This window comes from Triturus cristatus, chromosome 4_1, assembly GCF_964204655.1.
Source record: "Triturus cristatus chromosome 4_1, aTriCri1.1, whole genome shotgun sequence".
In the NCBI taxonomy this organism is placed as follows: domain Eukaryota; kingdom Metazoa; phylum Chordata; class Amphibia; order Caudata; family Salamandridae; genus Triturus; species Triturus cristatus.
Window position 1 is genome coordinate 300,528,280 of NC_140585.1, and position 18,855 is coordinate 300,547,134.

Below are 18,855 nucleotides of genomic sequence, written 5' to 3' on the forward strand. Positions count from 1 at the left end.
GGCATGTGTAAGTCACTCCTCTAGCAGGCCTTACAGCCCTAAAGGCAGGGTGCACCATACCACAGGTGATGGAATATCTGCATGAGCACTATGCCCCTACAGTGTCTGTGCCATTCACAGACATTCTAAGTGCAGTGATGACATTTTGAGTACATGGGCTAGGAGTTTGTGAACACAAACTCCACAGCTCCATTATGGCTTTACTGAAGTCTGGGAAGTTTGCACATTAAACCCACACTGATGCCAGTGTTGGATTTAATTAAAAATGCACACAGAGGGCATCTTAGAGATGCCCCCTGAAAAACGACCAACCCTGGTGGGGTTTCTGACTGGCTCCCAGCCATCTGCCACCACCAGACAGGTTTCTGGACCCCTGGATGGAGAGCCCTCCGCTCACTGGGTCCAGGAACAAATCACATACTGGGCAGAGGTGTCATGACTCCTCGCCCAGGATGGGCAGGTTCCTCGCAGACGGAGCTTCAAAGGCATGTCACCTTTGTTAGCTACCCCCTGCCTTTTACGGTTGTCAGCAACTGGCTTCCACTGGTTCTGACCCCCATTTTGGGCATGAAAACCGGTGGAAAAACCTAGCCAAGAAGGGAAGTGTGCCCACCTTTGCCAACCCCACCACTCAGGTGGGGGAAGTGAGATGAAGCACACATCTCTATCCCCACCATCTTGTAGATGGGGAGACCCATCCAATCAGGAAGAGCCTTATGACCCCCTGCCACCGGAGGATGGTATACTAGGGAGAGTAGACACCCCAAAGAAGGGACCCATTGGTCCCAACCTGCGCAACCCTGTAACACCCCTAAATCTAGTATTTAGGGGCACCCCTGAACCTCACCTCTTTAGATTCAAAGTGACAAGAATGAGGATCGAAGAGCCATGCTGTAGAAGAGGACGATGACAAAACTTCTTTGGCCACAGCCCTAACGGCCTGTCTCCTGCTCTGAACCCCTGCGAGCTGAACCAGGTGTGTCCTGCAGCCAGCAGCCTCCAAGAATCCCAGAGACCTGCCCTGCCTTCACAAAGAATTCCTATCTCCCGTAGACACTGGATTTGCCCAACACCAACCCAAGGACTCCAGATTTGGCTGGATCTGCGAGTCCTCAACACACTGCACCCGATGCCCACTGCCCGAGTGGCCCACCGACCCAGCGAGGTCTCCCCGGCAATCCTGACCCGAGTACCAAGTTGGGTGACCTCCCACGACTTTCACCTCGACGCCTGCAGGCTCAATCTGAAGGGTCCCCCCAACCGGGACCGGTGAGAAGAACCAGACACGAAAGGACACCCCTGTATCCGCAGCTCATGTGACCGGCAGTGACCCATCAACGGTTTTCCTGGTGATCAGCAACTTTTCAACTTAATCCTGCGGTTGCTGGTTCCCATTGTCCAGTCTTCTGGCATCTGCCTGCAGTCCCTTTTCGCGACCGACATCCTCCATTGAAAAGCACTGGGCTCCCAACAGCTACTAAGCACCCTGCACCTGGCTGCCCCCGTGCCGCTGGTGGAGTGGACTTGGTGCTAACCTGAGTCCCCCTTTGCCCTGATCTCACCCCTAGGAGCTTGGCTCCTGAGACCCAGTGGCCTGCATGTGAGCAGTCCCCAATCAAAGTGCCCCTTAGCCCCATTGGCTAACATTGGCCCCCTGCACTCTGCACCCGGCCGCCCTAGCGCTGCTGCTGGTGTCACTTAAATGCCAACCTGAACTTTGGGGAACTGTGGTTCTACTCCCCAAAACTCAAATTACAAAATAGTTTTACTCACCTGTAACTTAAAACTGCGTTTTTTCCATAGTACTGAATGGTGGGTTTTCTCTGAAACTTCTTGTGTGGAATTGCCTTGTACTGCACAAAAAGAAACCTACTGCTTGCACATGAGTTAACCTGCTTACAAGTGTCATGAATGGTGTAAAATGGGTTAGGAGTGTTTCATACCAAACTATACAAGTAATCTCGAAGTAATCAAAAAGTAATTACATGCCTTTAACAGTTTACAAAGCATTTTCTGCATGGAAAAAGTATTCAGAATGTTCCTAAGAATCCAGTATTTACTGTATTGTTAAAAGTAACATCGCATGAAGAGTTCAACTTGCCTGCTAGTGAGTAAATCTACGGTTTAGAAATAAAATAACAAAATATTAACTTTTTATACAAACAATTGGTCTGGATTCAGCCTTTGAGTGAGTGACATTTCTTGCCTGAGTGTGAATAACAAATGCTTAACACTACCCTCCTGATAAGCCCGACGGCTCAACCACACTACTACAAGAGAGAGTAAGGTGTTATCTACTTTAACCTCTGCTATACCTTTGGGGATTCACTGGACTCTGTACACACTATACCTTACTTTGGTATAGAATATACAGAGCATGCTTCCTACAGAAGGGCTCCGGCTGACGCTACAACCTCTACCCTTAAAAGTACTTGGCCTTCTGCTGCACACGTTAGGAGTGCTGGTGCGGTCTGTACAACACTAGTACAACAGATTAATCCCTAAACTTCCTCTATTATACTGACTTCATCCTGTGATAGGTACACAAGTACATGATGACCAGTGCAGTTTTATCCCAGGAATGACTACACTACACAATATTCCATGATTTACCAATGTACTGCACTCCACCCGTGGTAGGGACATATAGGGTGCCCTTGTGGCACGAGATAGATAAAACATTCTACACCATGGGATGGGACCATATGTTTGAGGTGCAGCAGAAACTTTTTTAGTGCTGGGTGAAACTCCTTTATGCAAAGTTAGGGATGCTTACTGTCTGCGTATTAATTGGGCACTCAATAGGTTTGCTCTGGTTGCTTCAGATGTAAACCCAATTATGACCATGAGATGAGAGACGGAACAGTTTAGAAACTTGAGATTACAGGCGGCACATACACAGACACTGCAATATGTAAGCAGCATTGGCAGAATTCTACAAGGACTGGACTGTGAATGTTGATTACCTTCTGGAATACCGTCCCTTTAACCATTATAGGGAGGGTTTGACTTGCGAAGATTGTGTTGCTGCTTCGCTGTCTGTATCATTTGAAAAACATACTATGCGAGATTCCGCACTCTACTTTTAAAGAGATAGACTCTCCTCAATGCTCTAATTTGGCCTGGCAAAAGAAGTAGGGTTAAATTATCCATTCGTAAATGGACAAAGTGAAGGGTGATCTTGGGCTCTCTCACTTGGAGATATATTATATTGCTACGCAGCTCTAGCATGCTGCACAGTGGAGTGATAGGGAAGCCAATTAGGAGAAGAGATTACTGAAAGGATGCTGCACAGGAGAGCTTCTTCCTGCTCGATTAAGGCAGGGGGCATTTCCTGTACTAGGCTCAACTGTTCAGGACAGCGAGGGAGGTCCAGGTGGATTTCCTGGTCACTCCTTAACAGCCCCCCAACCACCATGTCTGTGGTCCTCACTCAGCTGTTAAGAGATGAAACATTCTAACTATGCAGTATAACCCATTTTATCAAGCGCGGAGGACTGAGAAACAGAGAACGGCAATATCAGTAAGCCAAATATGGGAAGGATAACTGGGATCACAGAGGACAGATGCAGAATGGAATCAGACTTGTACACGTCAAACAGATTTCTAGTAAAGCACAGTTTGAATTGCCACACTTTAATTTCCTCCACCGCATTTGACACCCTCAAAATGCTCTATAATATATACAGATAGGTCGGACGTGTCCCATATCTGGCAAGGGGTAGCTGATCTTCTACATAGGATGTGAAATTGTGATCAGTGGTGTATGTATTGGCAAATCACGATTAATAAATTGTGTGATATTGTGGGTCTGGCTATCGAACTGACCATTAAGCATTGCTTACTTAATGTTATCCCTACATTTAAGAAATCATGGATTCAATATAAATTGGCATTGTTAGATTTGAGAAATGTTGATCACCATTTAGTGGCTTAAGCCATGGAGACAGATGATTGTTTCCTGGTAAAAAGATCTACTGCTGTGGGCAACTACAGAAGAAATCGTAATGAAAATGGCTAGGATGTCCAATCACTTAATGGATGATTTGGAAACTTAGTCTGCAATGCTTCACACATGGATGGAGGGGTCCAGCTGGAGTCAGGTGAAAGGCCGATACCGCATCAGAGATTTGATTCCCGACACACAATCGATATTTATATAAATGTAACCATGGTTCGGCCCTTTAAGTTGGTTCTTTTAAAAGGGTCACAATTCTGGTAGTTTATAAAAAAAAAAAAATTAATAAACACTATAATATTAATGGTATTGTCCGGTGGGAAATAATAGTCACAAGGATCGTGCTGAGACTTAACTATCCTTGAACTGCTTGAGAGCAAAATCAGTCTTCTCCACAAACAATTTGTTACAGTTAAAGAGCATGTACCGAAAGGACACCTTCACATTCCTAGAAAACCCAATTGAATGAGTCCATGTGTGTCTTCTAAGCACTTCATTGACGCCAGCAGCTCAGCCCATAGTCTGTGGTATCCAACCCAGGACAAAAGACATACTTTGCCATGTTCTGGCCATCATGTATAGTTGGAACCAGCAAGGGCCTAAGGTCGTCTGGAACAGCCTACAAAATTTCACTGGCTATAGCCCCTAAAGCATTTGTGCACCCGACTAGAAGACACTCAGCGTTCAAGGATCTTAAGGCTACACTAGCCGAAGATCACATTCTCTAACTAAAGACATAAATAGGCTTCCCCTCTATTTGGAGAGTTGGTTGGAAAGGCGCTTGGAGTGAATTCACTTGTCGATGCTTTCCAGTATAGTATGTGTGCTCAGAAAATCGTAGTCACTGGGGCAAGCCTATGTCGCCTGGCAATAGGTCCACCACTGACCAGTGGGTCAGAGCCCAGCTAGAACTAAAGGGTCATAAAGGGGCCTGTAAGACCATGGTTGAATGGCAAACGCGGCTCAAAAGAAGGACCAGGTTGAGGGTTCTCAGTTAACAAATTTGCTGTGGTTTCAACAGTAGGCACCTGTAAGTGAAGTACTTCTTCTGACCTTCGCACAACTACTGCGAAAGAGACTTTTCTTGGTGGTTGAGGTGGTGAGTCTAGCACAGTCTCTATGGGTATATGCAGCCCAATTGCTTTTTGTTAATCAATGTATAGCCTATCATCAGTATAGTGAGGAGGCTGTCTTCTCATCATAGTCCGTGTCATGTGGAACATTTTTCATACCCCGAGTGGAGCATAATAAGGCCTCTAGTCTCGGACAGTCCTGGCGTTAAGGCAGAGGTCGATGGTTAGAATCTGGTTGCAAATTGACTGTAAGCCTTTGTGATTTGGCCTGATGCAAGCTGACATCAGTGTGCGGATTGGAGACCGACATCAGAATTGGGTCCTAGGTCAGTAGTCCGTGCCGGCATCTAAGGGAATGCCGTGGACCCTGTGGTTAGAGCGAAACCATGAAAGGTGAGAACAGGCCTGGGAATGGGCATTTTGTTGTCAGGGGACACCAAGGGAGGGCCTATCAGTGGAAGTCAAACTTTAACCGCTTGTGGATCTGCAGGCACACCAAAGGAAGTATCTGAAAGAATTGCATCATAGCATCCTTGAAGGCCCCAATTCGCTGCAGGGTTGATAATAGCCCAGAAAACGTAGTGCACGCTGGGACCAACTTCAGGAATAGATCACAGTCACAACACACTTGTGGGGGCAAGACCCTTTGATTCATGCCTCTCTGCCTTCTTGTCTGTTTTCAAATGGCAGGATGGGGGTCCCAATTAGCCTTCTTTGACTTCTTACAAGACCTTAAGCTGGAGCGGGACATTGTGTGGGACCAACTCCTTGACTGGGATAGCAAATGACCCACAAGATCTGTGTTTTGACCACAACCTCTTATGTTAGGGAACACAGTTTCACTCCCTGCTCTCAGAACGCTTTTGAGTGCAAGAGGACACATTTATTGCATGACATCCAGTTGTGAATGGACCCAAAGCACATGTCATGCGGGTCAGTCACCAACATCATCTTCCTGCAGTCATGGCACAGCTTTAATCCTGCCAACATTGTCCCTGGCACACAATCTGACATAATTTATAAGTTGTCAGATAAACTGAGATCAATGGAAGCTCTGCTCCAGGTAAGTGTTGATGAGTGCAGAAAGAAAGGAACTGATGTCTGCGTGCAGGGGTGGAACTTATATGCGGCTTTGCTCCATCACTTCTGCCACATGGCACCACCTACCGCTGTGCTGGAGCAATGCTGAGAAAATTATTTGGATCCACTCTGACACCTGAGGATATTTTTAAGGTGATGAATCTTTGGTTAGAAGTGTCCAATAAAAAATAGTTTACCTAAAGCAATAGTACCACCATGCAGTAATATATGTGTTGGTCTAATGAAGAGTATTAAAAAACATTTGGAGTAGCAAATCTCAATATTCTTTTGCCACATCTAATAATGTCCAAAAATGATTTAGCTAAATCAATAAAACAAGCAAACCACATTGTTTTGTTAGTTGAATAAACAAAATGAAATGTATTCCGAAAGAGAGTAACCAATAACAGTGAATAGAAAAGTAGTCACAAGAATATCTTTGCTTTGTGCTTAATTTGTGATATAAGGAAATAGCTTTTGGAAAACACAACTTCTGCACTGGGATATATATAGGTTTTCTTTGTAATCTGCTATTAAATACAGAGATTCTGAAGGACAAGGCAAATAATACATTTTCCCCTTAATGTTATTTTTGTTCCTCAATTAAACTTTGAAATGATCACTCCTCAGGAAAGGCCAAGCTATAAACACAGAGAACCTGATTTTCTAGTCTAAAGAGCTATTTAGTCCAAAATGCTAAGCATAACCCATTAATATCCATTTTTAAAATAAGTCGTTCAATACTGTACCTCCTACAATGTCCTTTACTGTCCCGGTTCCAGTACCCTGCACATTCCGGATGTCTAGTGTTTGTGTTGCTGCTGGATGTAAACTTATAGATGCCACATGGGCAAGCTGAGGAAAGGGTCCAGGAAGATGTGGTGGAGGTGGTTGACGTGGTTGGTATGGCATGCCGGGTGGGCACACGCGTGATGTCAATTGCTGCATTGCAATCATCTCAGGGCTATCCAACATAGAATCGCCCTGTTCTCTCAAAGATTGAGGACCAGTGAAGGGTGGGGGTGCCATTCGCTGGACACTAGGCTTGGTAGCCGGGTGGAGGTATCTGGGTGGCTGAGCCACATGAGGTAGGAAACTTGACTGATCTGGCCAGTGGTTGGAAGGCACAGGGTGTCTTGACATGCTGGGGTCCATCACAGGTCCAAAAGCATGAGGTGGGTGGGATGAGTTTTGCCCCATAGCATTTTCCTCTACTGGACCCAAAGAGTTATGGTTTGCAGGAACACGCCCTCCATTCCACAAGGGGGTTGGACCCCTATTCATGTATCCATAAGGCGATGGGTACATCTGGGTTGGCTGGAACTGGGGGTTCTCGGGACCAGAATTCCTCATTTGTTGTCCATTGGGCCTTGGAGGAATAAATCCTTGTGGGAACTGTGGTCTAGGGTACATGCCATTCTCTGGTGCAGGAACACGCATTACAGGTGTGGCAGGTCCTGGATGTGGCCCATGGGAGGCCATGTGATCTGGTCCCATGTAGGTTTGCTTATTCTCTGCTCCTGAGATTCTTTGTCCCGTTTGATTGCTTAATCCATCTGGAGGCTGCAGAGAGAAAAATATATAATTAAGGAAAATACAAGTCAAGGGTGCCGCTTGGAAGAAGCACCGGGTGCAAGGAAGGAATAATGGAAGAAGAAGCAATTCCAAGAAATCGTATTCTCATTCATGAAAATAAATTTATGGATCAGCTGAGTAGATGAAGAACAAGAGATAGTTGATGAAAATGTGCAATGGGGCTCTAAGGAAAAAACAAGCACATATAGAACCCGTAAAGAGAAGAATCAAACAGTGAGCCAAAGAAAAAGAATGGAGGATATAAATTAAATGATTAAGAGGAAGAAAGCAAAGGGCCTTCTGAGAAGAACGCCTAAGGTGATCTTTCACAAATAAATAGAGATTCTAGAAACAATAAAGAAGAAAGGGAACAAGGTGCAATAGGAAAAACATTTACAGCACCCAAGTAAAATAAGTACTGGCAAAGCCAAGTGGTCTTGTGGCAAAGCCAATAGGTCTTGCCTTTGACCTATAGGCTTTGCCAATGTATTTTGATAGAAAAACACGGTGGCGCAGGCGCTGCTGCGGCGGCCATGTCATTCTATACGCGTTTGCATGAGTGATGTATGACAGAAGCACGCATGGCTAAACCAGGTGTGCCTCAATGCAGTCGCAACAACGAATGCGCCTTACCCACGCATGCCTTTACCAAGCATGCCTTAACAACGTATTTCGTTGTAAAGGAATGATTGCTAAAGGGATATGCAAGGCAAATTACATCTACCCCGACACTCTCCTCCCTGCCCTAAGCCCTCAAATCCAGCTCCCTAAATTGGCCCACACCTGCCCTGAGCCCTAAAACCGACCATGTCCTGGCGTTAAAACAAACCATTCCGCTTGCCCTCCCCCTGAGACCTAAAACCCTGCCCCCTACCAAAAACGACCCAGACTTCAGCCCCTCCACCCTGAGCCCTAAAACTGACCCCACCCCTAAAACTACCCCTTCCTGAAGTCTAAATCTCTGCCTCCTGCCAAAAACTACCCCTATCCCAGCCCCAACTGCCCTACCCCTGCCCTGAGCCCTAAAACACAGCCCCAACCCTTACACCTACACTGACCCCTCCTCCGACTTGAGCCTGAAAACCCTGCCCCCTTCCAAAAAAACTACCGACGCTCCTGCCTCCCCCCTCTGAGCCCTAAAACTGAACCCCACCCCTAAAACCTACCCCCCAAAACCCGGCCCCAGCCACACTTACCTGTCTGTGTTTGGAGCTACATGTTCCTACGCTTCCTGTTCCTCTCCCTGCCCATCCAGACATCTAGACCGCTATCTGCCTTAACCACACATATGCGTGGCTAAGGCAGATGCGTGGTTCAGGCAAGTGTTGTTCCACTTGCGGGGAAACGGCACGCGTGGCTCAGCCAGCGTTGTAAAGTTAATTTCCCGTGATGATGTATGTACATGCGCGAGTCACCATGCATGCTCGCGTCTACAGAAAGACGTGGGTGCTTTTTCCTTTATATTTTTATGTACTGATATAAGATGGTAGATACCACTTAGATCTGTACATTTTTGGGATAAACAATGGCAGCTGCTGGGCCCTCCCAAAAAATAAAATTTTTAATAAAATGATGTTCAGGGGTGGGGGTACCAATGAAGGAGCAAGGACGGTTGGGGTGTGGATCGAAGGCATCAATATAGGAGTTGATAGATTAAAGCAATGGAGAGACACAAAAGAGATAGAAAGCTAAGTAGACTAACAGCAAAAGGCAGCAGCTGTGCCCTCCAAAAAATGAAAACAATTAAATAAAAATATTTATTTGAAGGACTGTGAGTGGTAGGGGAGCAACGGAGGATCGGGTGGTGGCAGAGGGAGTGTTTGGTGAAAGGAGCAAGTATTTGATGGGGGGAGGCAGTCAACAAGGGATAGCCAGAAAACACATGCACACATGGATTGAGTAATGAAAAAGAATAGAGTACTTTAATAAATGTGAGCAATGGAAGAATATAAGTAATACAATCAAAACAATGTTAAAGAGGCTTTACTCCAGGGGGTGGACAAACACAAGAAAAGGAAGGAAAGTCATTAAAAAAAAAGAAGCAAGCAAATGAGAGTGACAAACTCAACCAATGGTAAGCAATGGTTGGACTTTAAGCTCACTATATATTTTGGAATGGTTCATAAGAGCTTTTCATCAACAGGCAGCTATAAAAACTGCCTGGTAGAAGAGCTAGAGAGGGACCTAGAGAGGGAAAGAAACTACCCTCAAACCTCCCCTCCCGTGGTGGCTTCGAGGCTCAGAGACCTTACATTCAATGTTACCCTACAAGTCCCTTGAGCACACTCAGTCTTAGAAACAAATGTGCTAGTGCCACAGCGATAATGTGCAACAAACGGTTACTATACCTACTGTATGAGATCAATTGCTATGCCTACCTTGTGGCAAACAAGCCAAAAAAATTGTATCATCATGCATGTTGTTTTCATGATGCTTAACTATGGTAAAGAGGTAACAGAACAAAACTGCTAAAAACCTCAACATGTCTGTATCATGGATCACATATTACTAAATTACAGATCTTTGTACCAAACAAACAAGAACGGGAGGGAAAAAACAGGAAAAGAATAAAATGGTTACTTAAGTAAGAGTAGTTTTTGCAGCTTGAACTATTTTCTGTATTCAAATGATGTGGTATATTTTGCCATTTAGTGGTTTGATCCGGAATTTCCCTCTTCTTCACGCTCTTTTTTTTGTCTCTTGGGTGTCGCCGACCACCATTTGGTGGTGTGTCCGCCCCCTCGTGTCCATGTCTTTTAAGGCTTTCTGTGAACTCTGTGAAAAAGAAGGCACTCTGTAGTGTGTCTCGGGCACCTAATTTCTGGGGAGGTGGGAGGGTTGCGTGTGATGCCAGAAAACTCTTCAAGGTGCAAACCTACTCCTAGGGTAAGCAACCCATTTTTGCAGCATTAATCATTTCTGGACTGACATACTGTGCACTGATTTAGTAGCAGCTTTCTTTTCCATATAGAGGCTCAGTTGAAATTTGTTTGCGATCGCAAACAGGTGTTTTAATACTTTTTATCCCACCTGCACCTCTGTTGGCTTGAATGTCCACACAATAGTGTTTTGTGAAGGTGTGTAGGGATGACCAAATGGCTGCCATAGTATGTTGCTGTGGGAAATGTTTGCTAAAAAGGTGAGACTTGCCCCACTTTTCCTTGTGGAGTGAGCACTGCTTTTGTGTAGCATGTCTGGATTGTCTATACTATCTCTCGAGCGATGGTTCCATTGGCACCTATTGAGCCGCTGCCTGCAGAGGCAAAGTAAACGAAGATCCTGGTTCCTTTCATGATCAGTTTAGTTCTATCCAGGTAAAACGTGAGTGCCCTACGCAAGTCTAGCACGTGGAGAGTTTATTTTGCTTGTACCTTTGGCTGTTGAAAGAATACTGGCCGCTGCATGTTTTGGTTAACAGTTAACAGGTTAAGTGTGAGATGACCTCGGAACTGTGGGTTTGTTTGCATGACCACTCTGTCTTTGTGGATTTACAAGTAAGGTTCTGCAGGGTACTGTTCAAGTTCCACCATGCTATTTCCTACCTTACCTTCAGTTTGATAACCACTTGATTCTCCCAACTTCCCGTAACGATTATCTGTGTCCATTTTTGGATTGGTCTCATGTGGAGTCATGTTTGTGTGATTTGAGTTATGAATGATGCTATCATGCCCGTCCGTCAATGTCAGGATCCTTCTGATTGTAGGCAATGCTTTAGCTTCCCTGGACTAACATTGCTCCTAAAAATGTATTTTCTTTTTTTTGGTATTGGGGCAAACCCATTCTATGTAGGGAATGCATGGCCATTTTTATGATCTTCTGGAATTGTCTGAATGAGCCTGCCTTTACCAACCAATCGTCTGGGTGGGGTATACATGTAACTCCTGCCTTCTCAAGTGCGCTGCCAAAGCAACCAAACATTTCAAAAACACCCTGAGCACTGACTATCCCAAAAGGAAGTACCCTGAACTGATAGACTACCTGGAGGAATGTCTTGTGCTTGCTGGTCATCGCCACATGCAGATAGATGTGTTTAAGGTCTAAAGTTGCCATGTACATCTTTCTGCAGCCATGGTATGACCGCCTGAAGCGTGTTTATATTGAACTTCGGGATTTTTATAAATTTAAGAACCGGAGATTCAGAGTTGATCTTTGGTCAGGTTTAGGTACCAGAAATTATACAGGGAAGGTTCTTTGTGGTTCTCTCTCTTTAGCACCCTTTCTATCACCTGTTTTTGCAGACGTTCCTGCACTTTCCGTTGCAAGTGATTTTGCTCTTTCTTGGCGGGAGTTCTTTCACATTTGGTGGTATTCATGAGAGTTCGATACAGTAGCCATTTTGGAGAATGTTCCATACCGATTTGTCAGAGGTGAGTGACCTCCAATCCTGGAGGTACCCTCCCATCTTTCCTCCCGTGTCCCCATAACTGGTGGTAATGTTATGTTGCAGGGCTCTCCCTCACTTGCTTACTGAGCCCACTCCTTTTGAGGGTTGGGTCCTTCCTCTGTACCTGCCTCGTAAGGGCTGACGCGGTGTTGGTGAGAGCTAACACTATGGAGTTGCTTGCTGAGTTCTTGTCTGTAAAGAGAGGAATGTCTGTAGAGTTCTATCTTAAAATACTCCTCTGCCTCAGGGCCTCCTTATTGGAGCTGTTCCCTCTCATGTAGATGAAACTGCAGGGCTTCCCTTGGTTTTGCAGTATCATTGTCCTCCTTGATCTGTTGAAGCTCGTCATCCACCGATGAACCAAACATATGCTCTTCCAAGAAGAGGGTGCTAGTTACAGTTCTTTACCTGGTCTTTAAATCCTGAGACTTGCAGCAAAGAGTGTCTTTTAAGAGTAGTGCTCGTACATAGCTGTCTTTTTGCCATGTCTGTGGTGGCCAGGGTTTACTTGAAGCAGGTGTTGGAAATAGCTTTATCCTCTCGTATATGTTGTGTGCCATCTTTCTGTACTGTTCACGGAGTTGCTGCAGCAACTCCTTGTTTTCCTCCCACTGTTGATGCCACCATCTACTGAGGAGTGCATTGGAGCTGTCTATATTCCATTGGGTGGCAGCCACTTTCTATACTTTGCGCCCACTGTATACGGCAATGTAGTTGGGCAGTAAAGGCCTCCCAGAGTAAGAGTCAACTCCCTCCTCTAGTGAATTGGTGTTGAGATTCTGTCAATCTCCCTCAGCACTCTCTGGGTCCAGGAAAAGTGCTAGTTCCTATATTTCGTCCTCCTTGTAGAAGATTTACTGCTTTTTCTTCTGAGCTTTGGATGTAGTCCGTGGCCACAACTCAATTTTCCATATACTTCAACCTTCGTGGTGGGCTCACCTGCATGTCACACCTACTTTTTTGGTGGTATCTGGTGAATATGAATTGGAGGTTCTTTCATTCAGATTTCTTTGCCTGTTGCTTTAATTACTTTTTGAATTTTCTTCATTGATCTTCAATTCTACCTCTGCTTCCTGACCCAACAACTCAAAAAAAGAATCCGAAGGTGGCAAGACATGCACATAGAGTTCCAGGGTGCATGTCTGACGTACGGATTGGACCGACATGCCAACAAATGATGGTCGCTGACACCCAAGAGGAATATTCTGAACCCAGCTGCTAGATGGCAGAATGGTCTACAGCTGCTAAATGGCTTAATGATCTACAGCCGCTAGATGGCGGAATGATCCACAGCATGCGAATCCAGAAAAGATTTACAACGCTAAAGCTTTTTCACTGAAATTAGTAAACTTCAAAATACAAGCAGGATAATTTTAGGCATGTGTCTAAAAAAAAAAAATTCTGTTTAGGCTATATCCCATTTGATTTGGTTTTACTAGTGTTTATATGTTTATAGTAGAAAATAGGAAAGCCTAAACAATGGCAATAAATACTGGGCTCACTATAAGGTACCAAGTTGACGTTAGTCTTCGGACTAAAGCTCAGAACCAAGTCATCAACTTGCGGTCCAATGGGAAGAAACTCCTGGACAGGAGAAGCACCAGCACAATAACACCATGATAGTCAAATCACCATGTTCCAACCAACTGGGACAAACAAGACCCCAAACATCTTTAGTCTGTTGATCCCTCCTGACTAAAAATCCCTAAAAACCTCTCTCCATCGTTTTTGTCTGTTTCTTAAACATTTTTAGACAATTGTTCGAGGATTCTTCGATGACTTCTTTCGAAATAAGATCAGGAGACTTCAGATGTACCTCCATACCCAACGGCAGAAAACTAAACTAAAATGGTGGGTATGTACATGGGCATTGTGGGATTATGGTAGATGTCTTAAGGACTCTGACCAAGTCGACCCTATAGTACGAGTTACTTACCTTCGGTAACGATGTATCTGGTAGAGACGATTCTAGCCGCAGATTCCTTCACGTAGAATTATCCCCAGGCATGAGACTGGATCCGGAAAACTGTTTTGCTCAGCATCCCTGCGCGCCGGGGGGACGGCCTCACGCGACTCCGCCCAGGCATCGTCTGCGTACCCGACGTCAGCGAGGTCACGTAAGTTCCCACCCCGGCGCGCCTACGTCAGTTTTCTTCGGAGAACCTTTCCGCGCCACAACGCGGAGCCCGCAGACAAAAACTGTGAGAGTATAGGAACAGTGTGCGAAAGAACAGAAATAGGGTGGTGAGGAACAACACCATAAAGAGCAGCGTCCGGCACTGCAGTAACCGAAGGCAGGGAAAGAATAAGGAACAGAGCAGCAACCCAGAGACTAGAGGTGGGCGGAATTTGCGAAAGTGACTTTCGCAAATTATCGCGAAAATGTTAAAAATCCCCGCAAACACGCGGAAATATCGCGAAGATGCGGAAGTTTTTTTCCCGGCCGTTCGCGGTATTTTCTGCGTGGTCGCGGCTCGCCAACTTACCCATGCGGTTGCTCGCGTGCGCGGCCATCTTGTTTTCACTCTTCCCGCGGTGCATGATCGCGAGAAGAAAGACGTGATCGCGTGACCAATGACATTACTGCAGGCACGAACTGTCGTGAGACAGCGCAAATGGCTACCAACAATCCAACATCTCGTGGAGAACGCGACCGGATCAGGAAAACTTGTCGGCGAACGCGGGGATTCAGGTAAGGCGATCGCGCAGGCGTGCGCGAGAATGTATTATTTTACAGCGCGAGCAAGAAACAAATTATTGCTAAGCTGCGGAATGCGGAAATTTTGACATTTTTGCGCTCTCCGCGGAACGCGAAAATGTCAAATTATCGCAATTTCCGCGAGCGGAATGGAAATTTAGCCCAGGCCTACCAGAGACAAGGGACATGTGTAAAAATGTCACGATAACACGCAACAGAACTACGACCCCAACCAAAGACAAGGAAAGGGAACCAGTCAGGGGCACACAGGGAACGACAAAACTCCAAGATATCCCAAACAGAGTGCGACAACCCCCATCAGGAACAAGGGCAGAGACACAGCCAAAAGACACCAACCTCAAGGATCGCAAAGAGCCAGAAGGACCAACAAACCTATCCTCCCCTGTGACAACGGGGAGGAAAAAGGGTAAAGAATGTACTCAGAGAAGACACAGCCACCCATAGGGAAGCAAGTGCAAAAGACCAAATTACAAGCCCGCGCAGAACGGGGAGGAAGGGCAGGCCGTGAAGGAATCTGCGGCTAGAATCGTCTCTACCAGATAAATCCTTACCAAAGGTAAGTAACTCGTACATCTGATAGAGACTACTAGCCGCAGATTTCTTCACGTAGAATAGATACCCTAGCCATACCCAAGGGGAAGGAGGGTCTGCGAGAGGACCCCACCCACCGGGGCATCAGAGGGCCGCACAGGGGCCGAGTCCGAAAACAGGACGAGGAGCACCGTACCCCAGGCAAAGGGAAACCCCCGCCAGCAGGAGGCCACGAACCCCAAAAGGGGGGGGGGGGTAAATCGGGAAGAGAAGAGAAAGATAGCCTGTCCTAAACTCAGCAGAGGAAACCAGGCAAAAGAAGAGAAGAAAAAGATAGCCTGTCCTAAACTCGGCAGAGGAAACCAGGCAAGGCGCAAGAGGCCAAACACCCCAACAAAACAAAACCTCCGCCCAAGGCCAAGGCAAGGAAAGGAGCACCGAAAGAGAAGAGCAACCTAGAGACTCCAAGGAGAAGAGGCAGAGCAAAGGCCCACTGGAAGCAGCGGAGAAGGCAGGATGACAGTCTCACTAAAGTCCCAAGAAGGCACAATGTGCAGAAAGAACAAGAGGACGGCACTGGCAAGCTCCGCCAGACGTCAGGGACACCACAGAACGAAAAACTCAAGCAAAAAGTCGAAGAAGAATAAGGTTGCAACCGCAACATACCATAACGCCACGAAGAGCAAAAGCCCGCAGGCGACCACAACTCCCCAGCACATACCAGGGCCATATACCAGCCAATCCTGCCCCACATAGGGCATGTCAGATCCCAAGACATGGGAACCTCTTAGGAAGAAACTTCCGCAGCAGAAGACAACAGAAAAGAACTGCGACAAAAAAAAACGCAGGAGGCCTATCAAGCAGCCAGAGGGGAAACGCAGACAGGCCAATCCCAGGCCCAGCATGGGGTACAAAACCCAAATGAAAAACACACAGCCAACAGAACCTCAACCACAGCCAGACAACCATGGAGGGCCCCGCACACTGCAAGGGATCCGCTGATGTCCCGGGGGGGGGGGGGGGGGGGAAGAAGGAGGGGAAGCCAGCGAGGCCTGCAAAGCCGCCGCATATGTCTACATCTGGGCTGTGGTCGCCCCCACGCCGGGAAACGGCAGCTAAGGGGACGACCCGTGGGGCCGCACCACACGCCCAGAGCCCACGCCCTCGACAGGCCGGAACCCGACGCTCGGGAACAAACTGCGACACTTACCAAGAGGTGAGCGGCGCACTTGCGACCTGGGAGAAGACCGAAGTCTGCAAGGGAAGCCGTGGGTCCGAGAACCCTCCTCAGGGGCCGGGCGAGAGGACACTGACCTGGACACACGAGCCGAAAGAAGTTTCATCCGGCACTCACGCCGGGACTTCGGCTTCATCTGCTGGCACGCCTCACAATCAGTGGAGTCATGGTGCTCCCCCAAACACCACATACAGATGGGGTGAGGATCCGTCGCCGACATGAGGCGGCCACACGACTAACAAGTTTTAAAGCCCGAAGGCATTCGCACACTGTTCACACAAACACAGCAGTAGCATAAGGGAAAGGCCTAAACAGGCCCAGAGCACAAACCGGATCCACGTTGCACGCGGAAAAGGAAAAAACTGATGTAGGCGCACCGGGGTGGGACTTATGTGACCTCGCTGACCTCGCTGACGTCATGTACGCGGACGACGCCTGGGCAGAGTCGCGTGATGCCGCCCCCTCCCCCCGGCGCAAGATCGTTTTCCGGATCCAGTCTCACGCCTGGGGATAATTCTACGTGAAGGAATCTGCGGCTAGTAGTCTCTATCAGATAATGTGTTTCTACTGTAAGCCTCAAGCCAGTGACACCCATTCCAATGTCTTCACAGTTCAAAGGAAGACTGCCATTTCAGCCTCAAGTGAGTACAAAAAAATACCGATGGTTTGCCTGTGACCAAGTTGTCCTCTGATGTTCACTCTCAGAAGATAACTGCCACTTCAGTCAGATGGGTTAGGGTGGGCCAAGAGCAATACAATGGCATTCTGCATCTTCAGAATTACTGACAGACTTGCAGAGAACAATTTAAGGGGTCATAAAACATCTCACTTCCTCTGAAAAGGGGCAAGGCCACTACTCCCACTTTCTGGAGGTGAAAACGGATTCTGCAACATTCTGGAAGAATTAAAACTTAATGTATACCTTTACAGAAGTTTAAGACACTATGCTTGGCAATGTTTTTGCAGCAGTTCAATACAAGCACTGGCTGTTATCAATGGACTTTTAAGACCTCTACTTTGAAGATTCTGTGCCTCAAGGTCATCCCTAAACTTAACCTCCTCCACTATCCATTGGGTTAGACAAATATTTTTTGCTTGTCTACACTGCTCCTGCTCTTGCCCAGCAGACAGTGGTTGCCTACTTTGCGCCTGAGTGCCGGGCTTGCTCCTGCACAATGGGCAAACCTTGCACACAATCTGAACACAGTAAGGCATGCAACACAGCAAATCACTGTGTGCCACAGCCTACTGTAATGCAGCCTCTCAACTTCAGACTCTAAAAGTGAAAGTGATTGGTCCTGTCGGAGAGATCTACAGGGCAGGTACCTGGGTTACCACACACGCATGCTGCATCAGTCAAGCTCTCGATTTTCCTAACGTGTGACAAGCTGATAGAAACTCCTCAAGAAATACATTTGCAGAAACCACTGGCTCAATAACACCTTATTTAATTCCTATGAAAGCATATATTGCAGGAACAATGATTCTTAAAGGACATTTGTCAGATGCTGAGAAATAGATATAGATCCCCCCTACAACAAAGCGGCAGGAGAAATGGCAGAGATTATTCGGCGGAAAGGAGGTCCTCAAATTGGTTGTTCATCTAACATATGTATGGAGGCATTCTCTCTAGCAAGAGGGCGGAATGATGGCAAACCAAGCAGGGGAAGAACCATAGAGGACTCAGATTCCAAGAGCTAGGATAATAGTTGATTTCACACAGGGACTTTCCTCTATTCTTTCTTTTCTTATGGAATCTTCTCACAGATTGAGAATAAGAGAGAACAAAGATATAGGACTAGGATAAAGTTAGCTTTATGTTGTTTGTCTTGTCTATTCCTAACTCTCTCTGGGTTGCTCCTTTGCCATCGATCAAAATTAACTGAAAGGTACGCTTCATTAAAAAGGAAGCTTTGCACTTGTGTGAGGGGTACATATACTACATTACATGTATGCACTTTACTATTTACATGTATGTGATGTACCATGTTAAGATCAGAAGCAGTTTCTCGCTTCACCACTAGGTGGTAGTGTATATGGGAAATAATGGTAGGCGAAAGCCTACAACAACAGGACTAATAGTCACCCGAAAGGTAAATGTATGTGCTTTTGGAGGAAGATCAGTTTTTAGGTCTGTCTTGTAGTACAGCTGTCTGAAACATCTACTGTTACCAATTATTTAAAATATACATAGGGTGGGCATTTGGCTCAGCCCAGAGAAGTACTGCCCTCTCCTTACATGCTATTGGTTGAAATGTGTATCATTCAAATCTCTCTGCAGTGCTTTCATTTCAATAC

At 46.4% G+C, this 18,855-nt stretch overlaps 1 protein-coding gene across 4 annotated transcripts in view; it reads right to left on the bottom strand.

Annotated features, from left to right (window-relative positions):
* Positions 1–18,855, bottom strand: part of CECR2 (CECR2 histone acetyl-lysine reader) — a 646,890-nt gene that overhangs the window by 97,581 nt on the left and 530,454 nt on the right. For all 4 annotated transcript variants that reach the window (XM_085652176.1, XM_085652174.1, XM_085652177.1 and 1 more), the window contains one exon: positions 6,861–7,674. In XM_085652176.1, the coding sequence (XP_085508302.1) occupies positions 6,861–7,674 (814 nt within the window). The remainder of the gene's footprint in view (positions 1–6,860; positions 7,675–18,855) is intronic.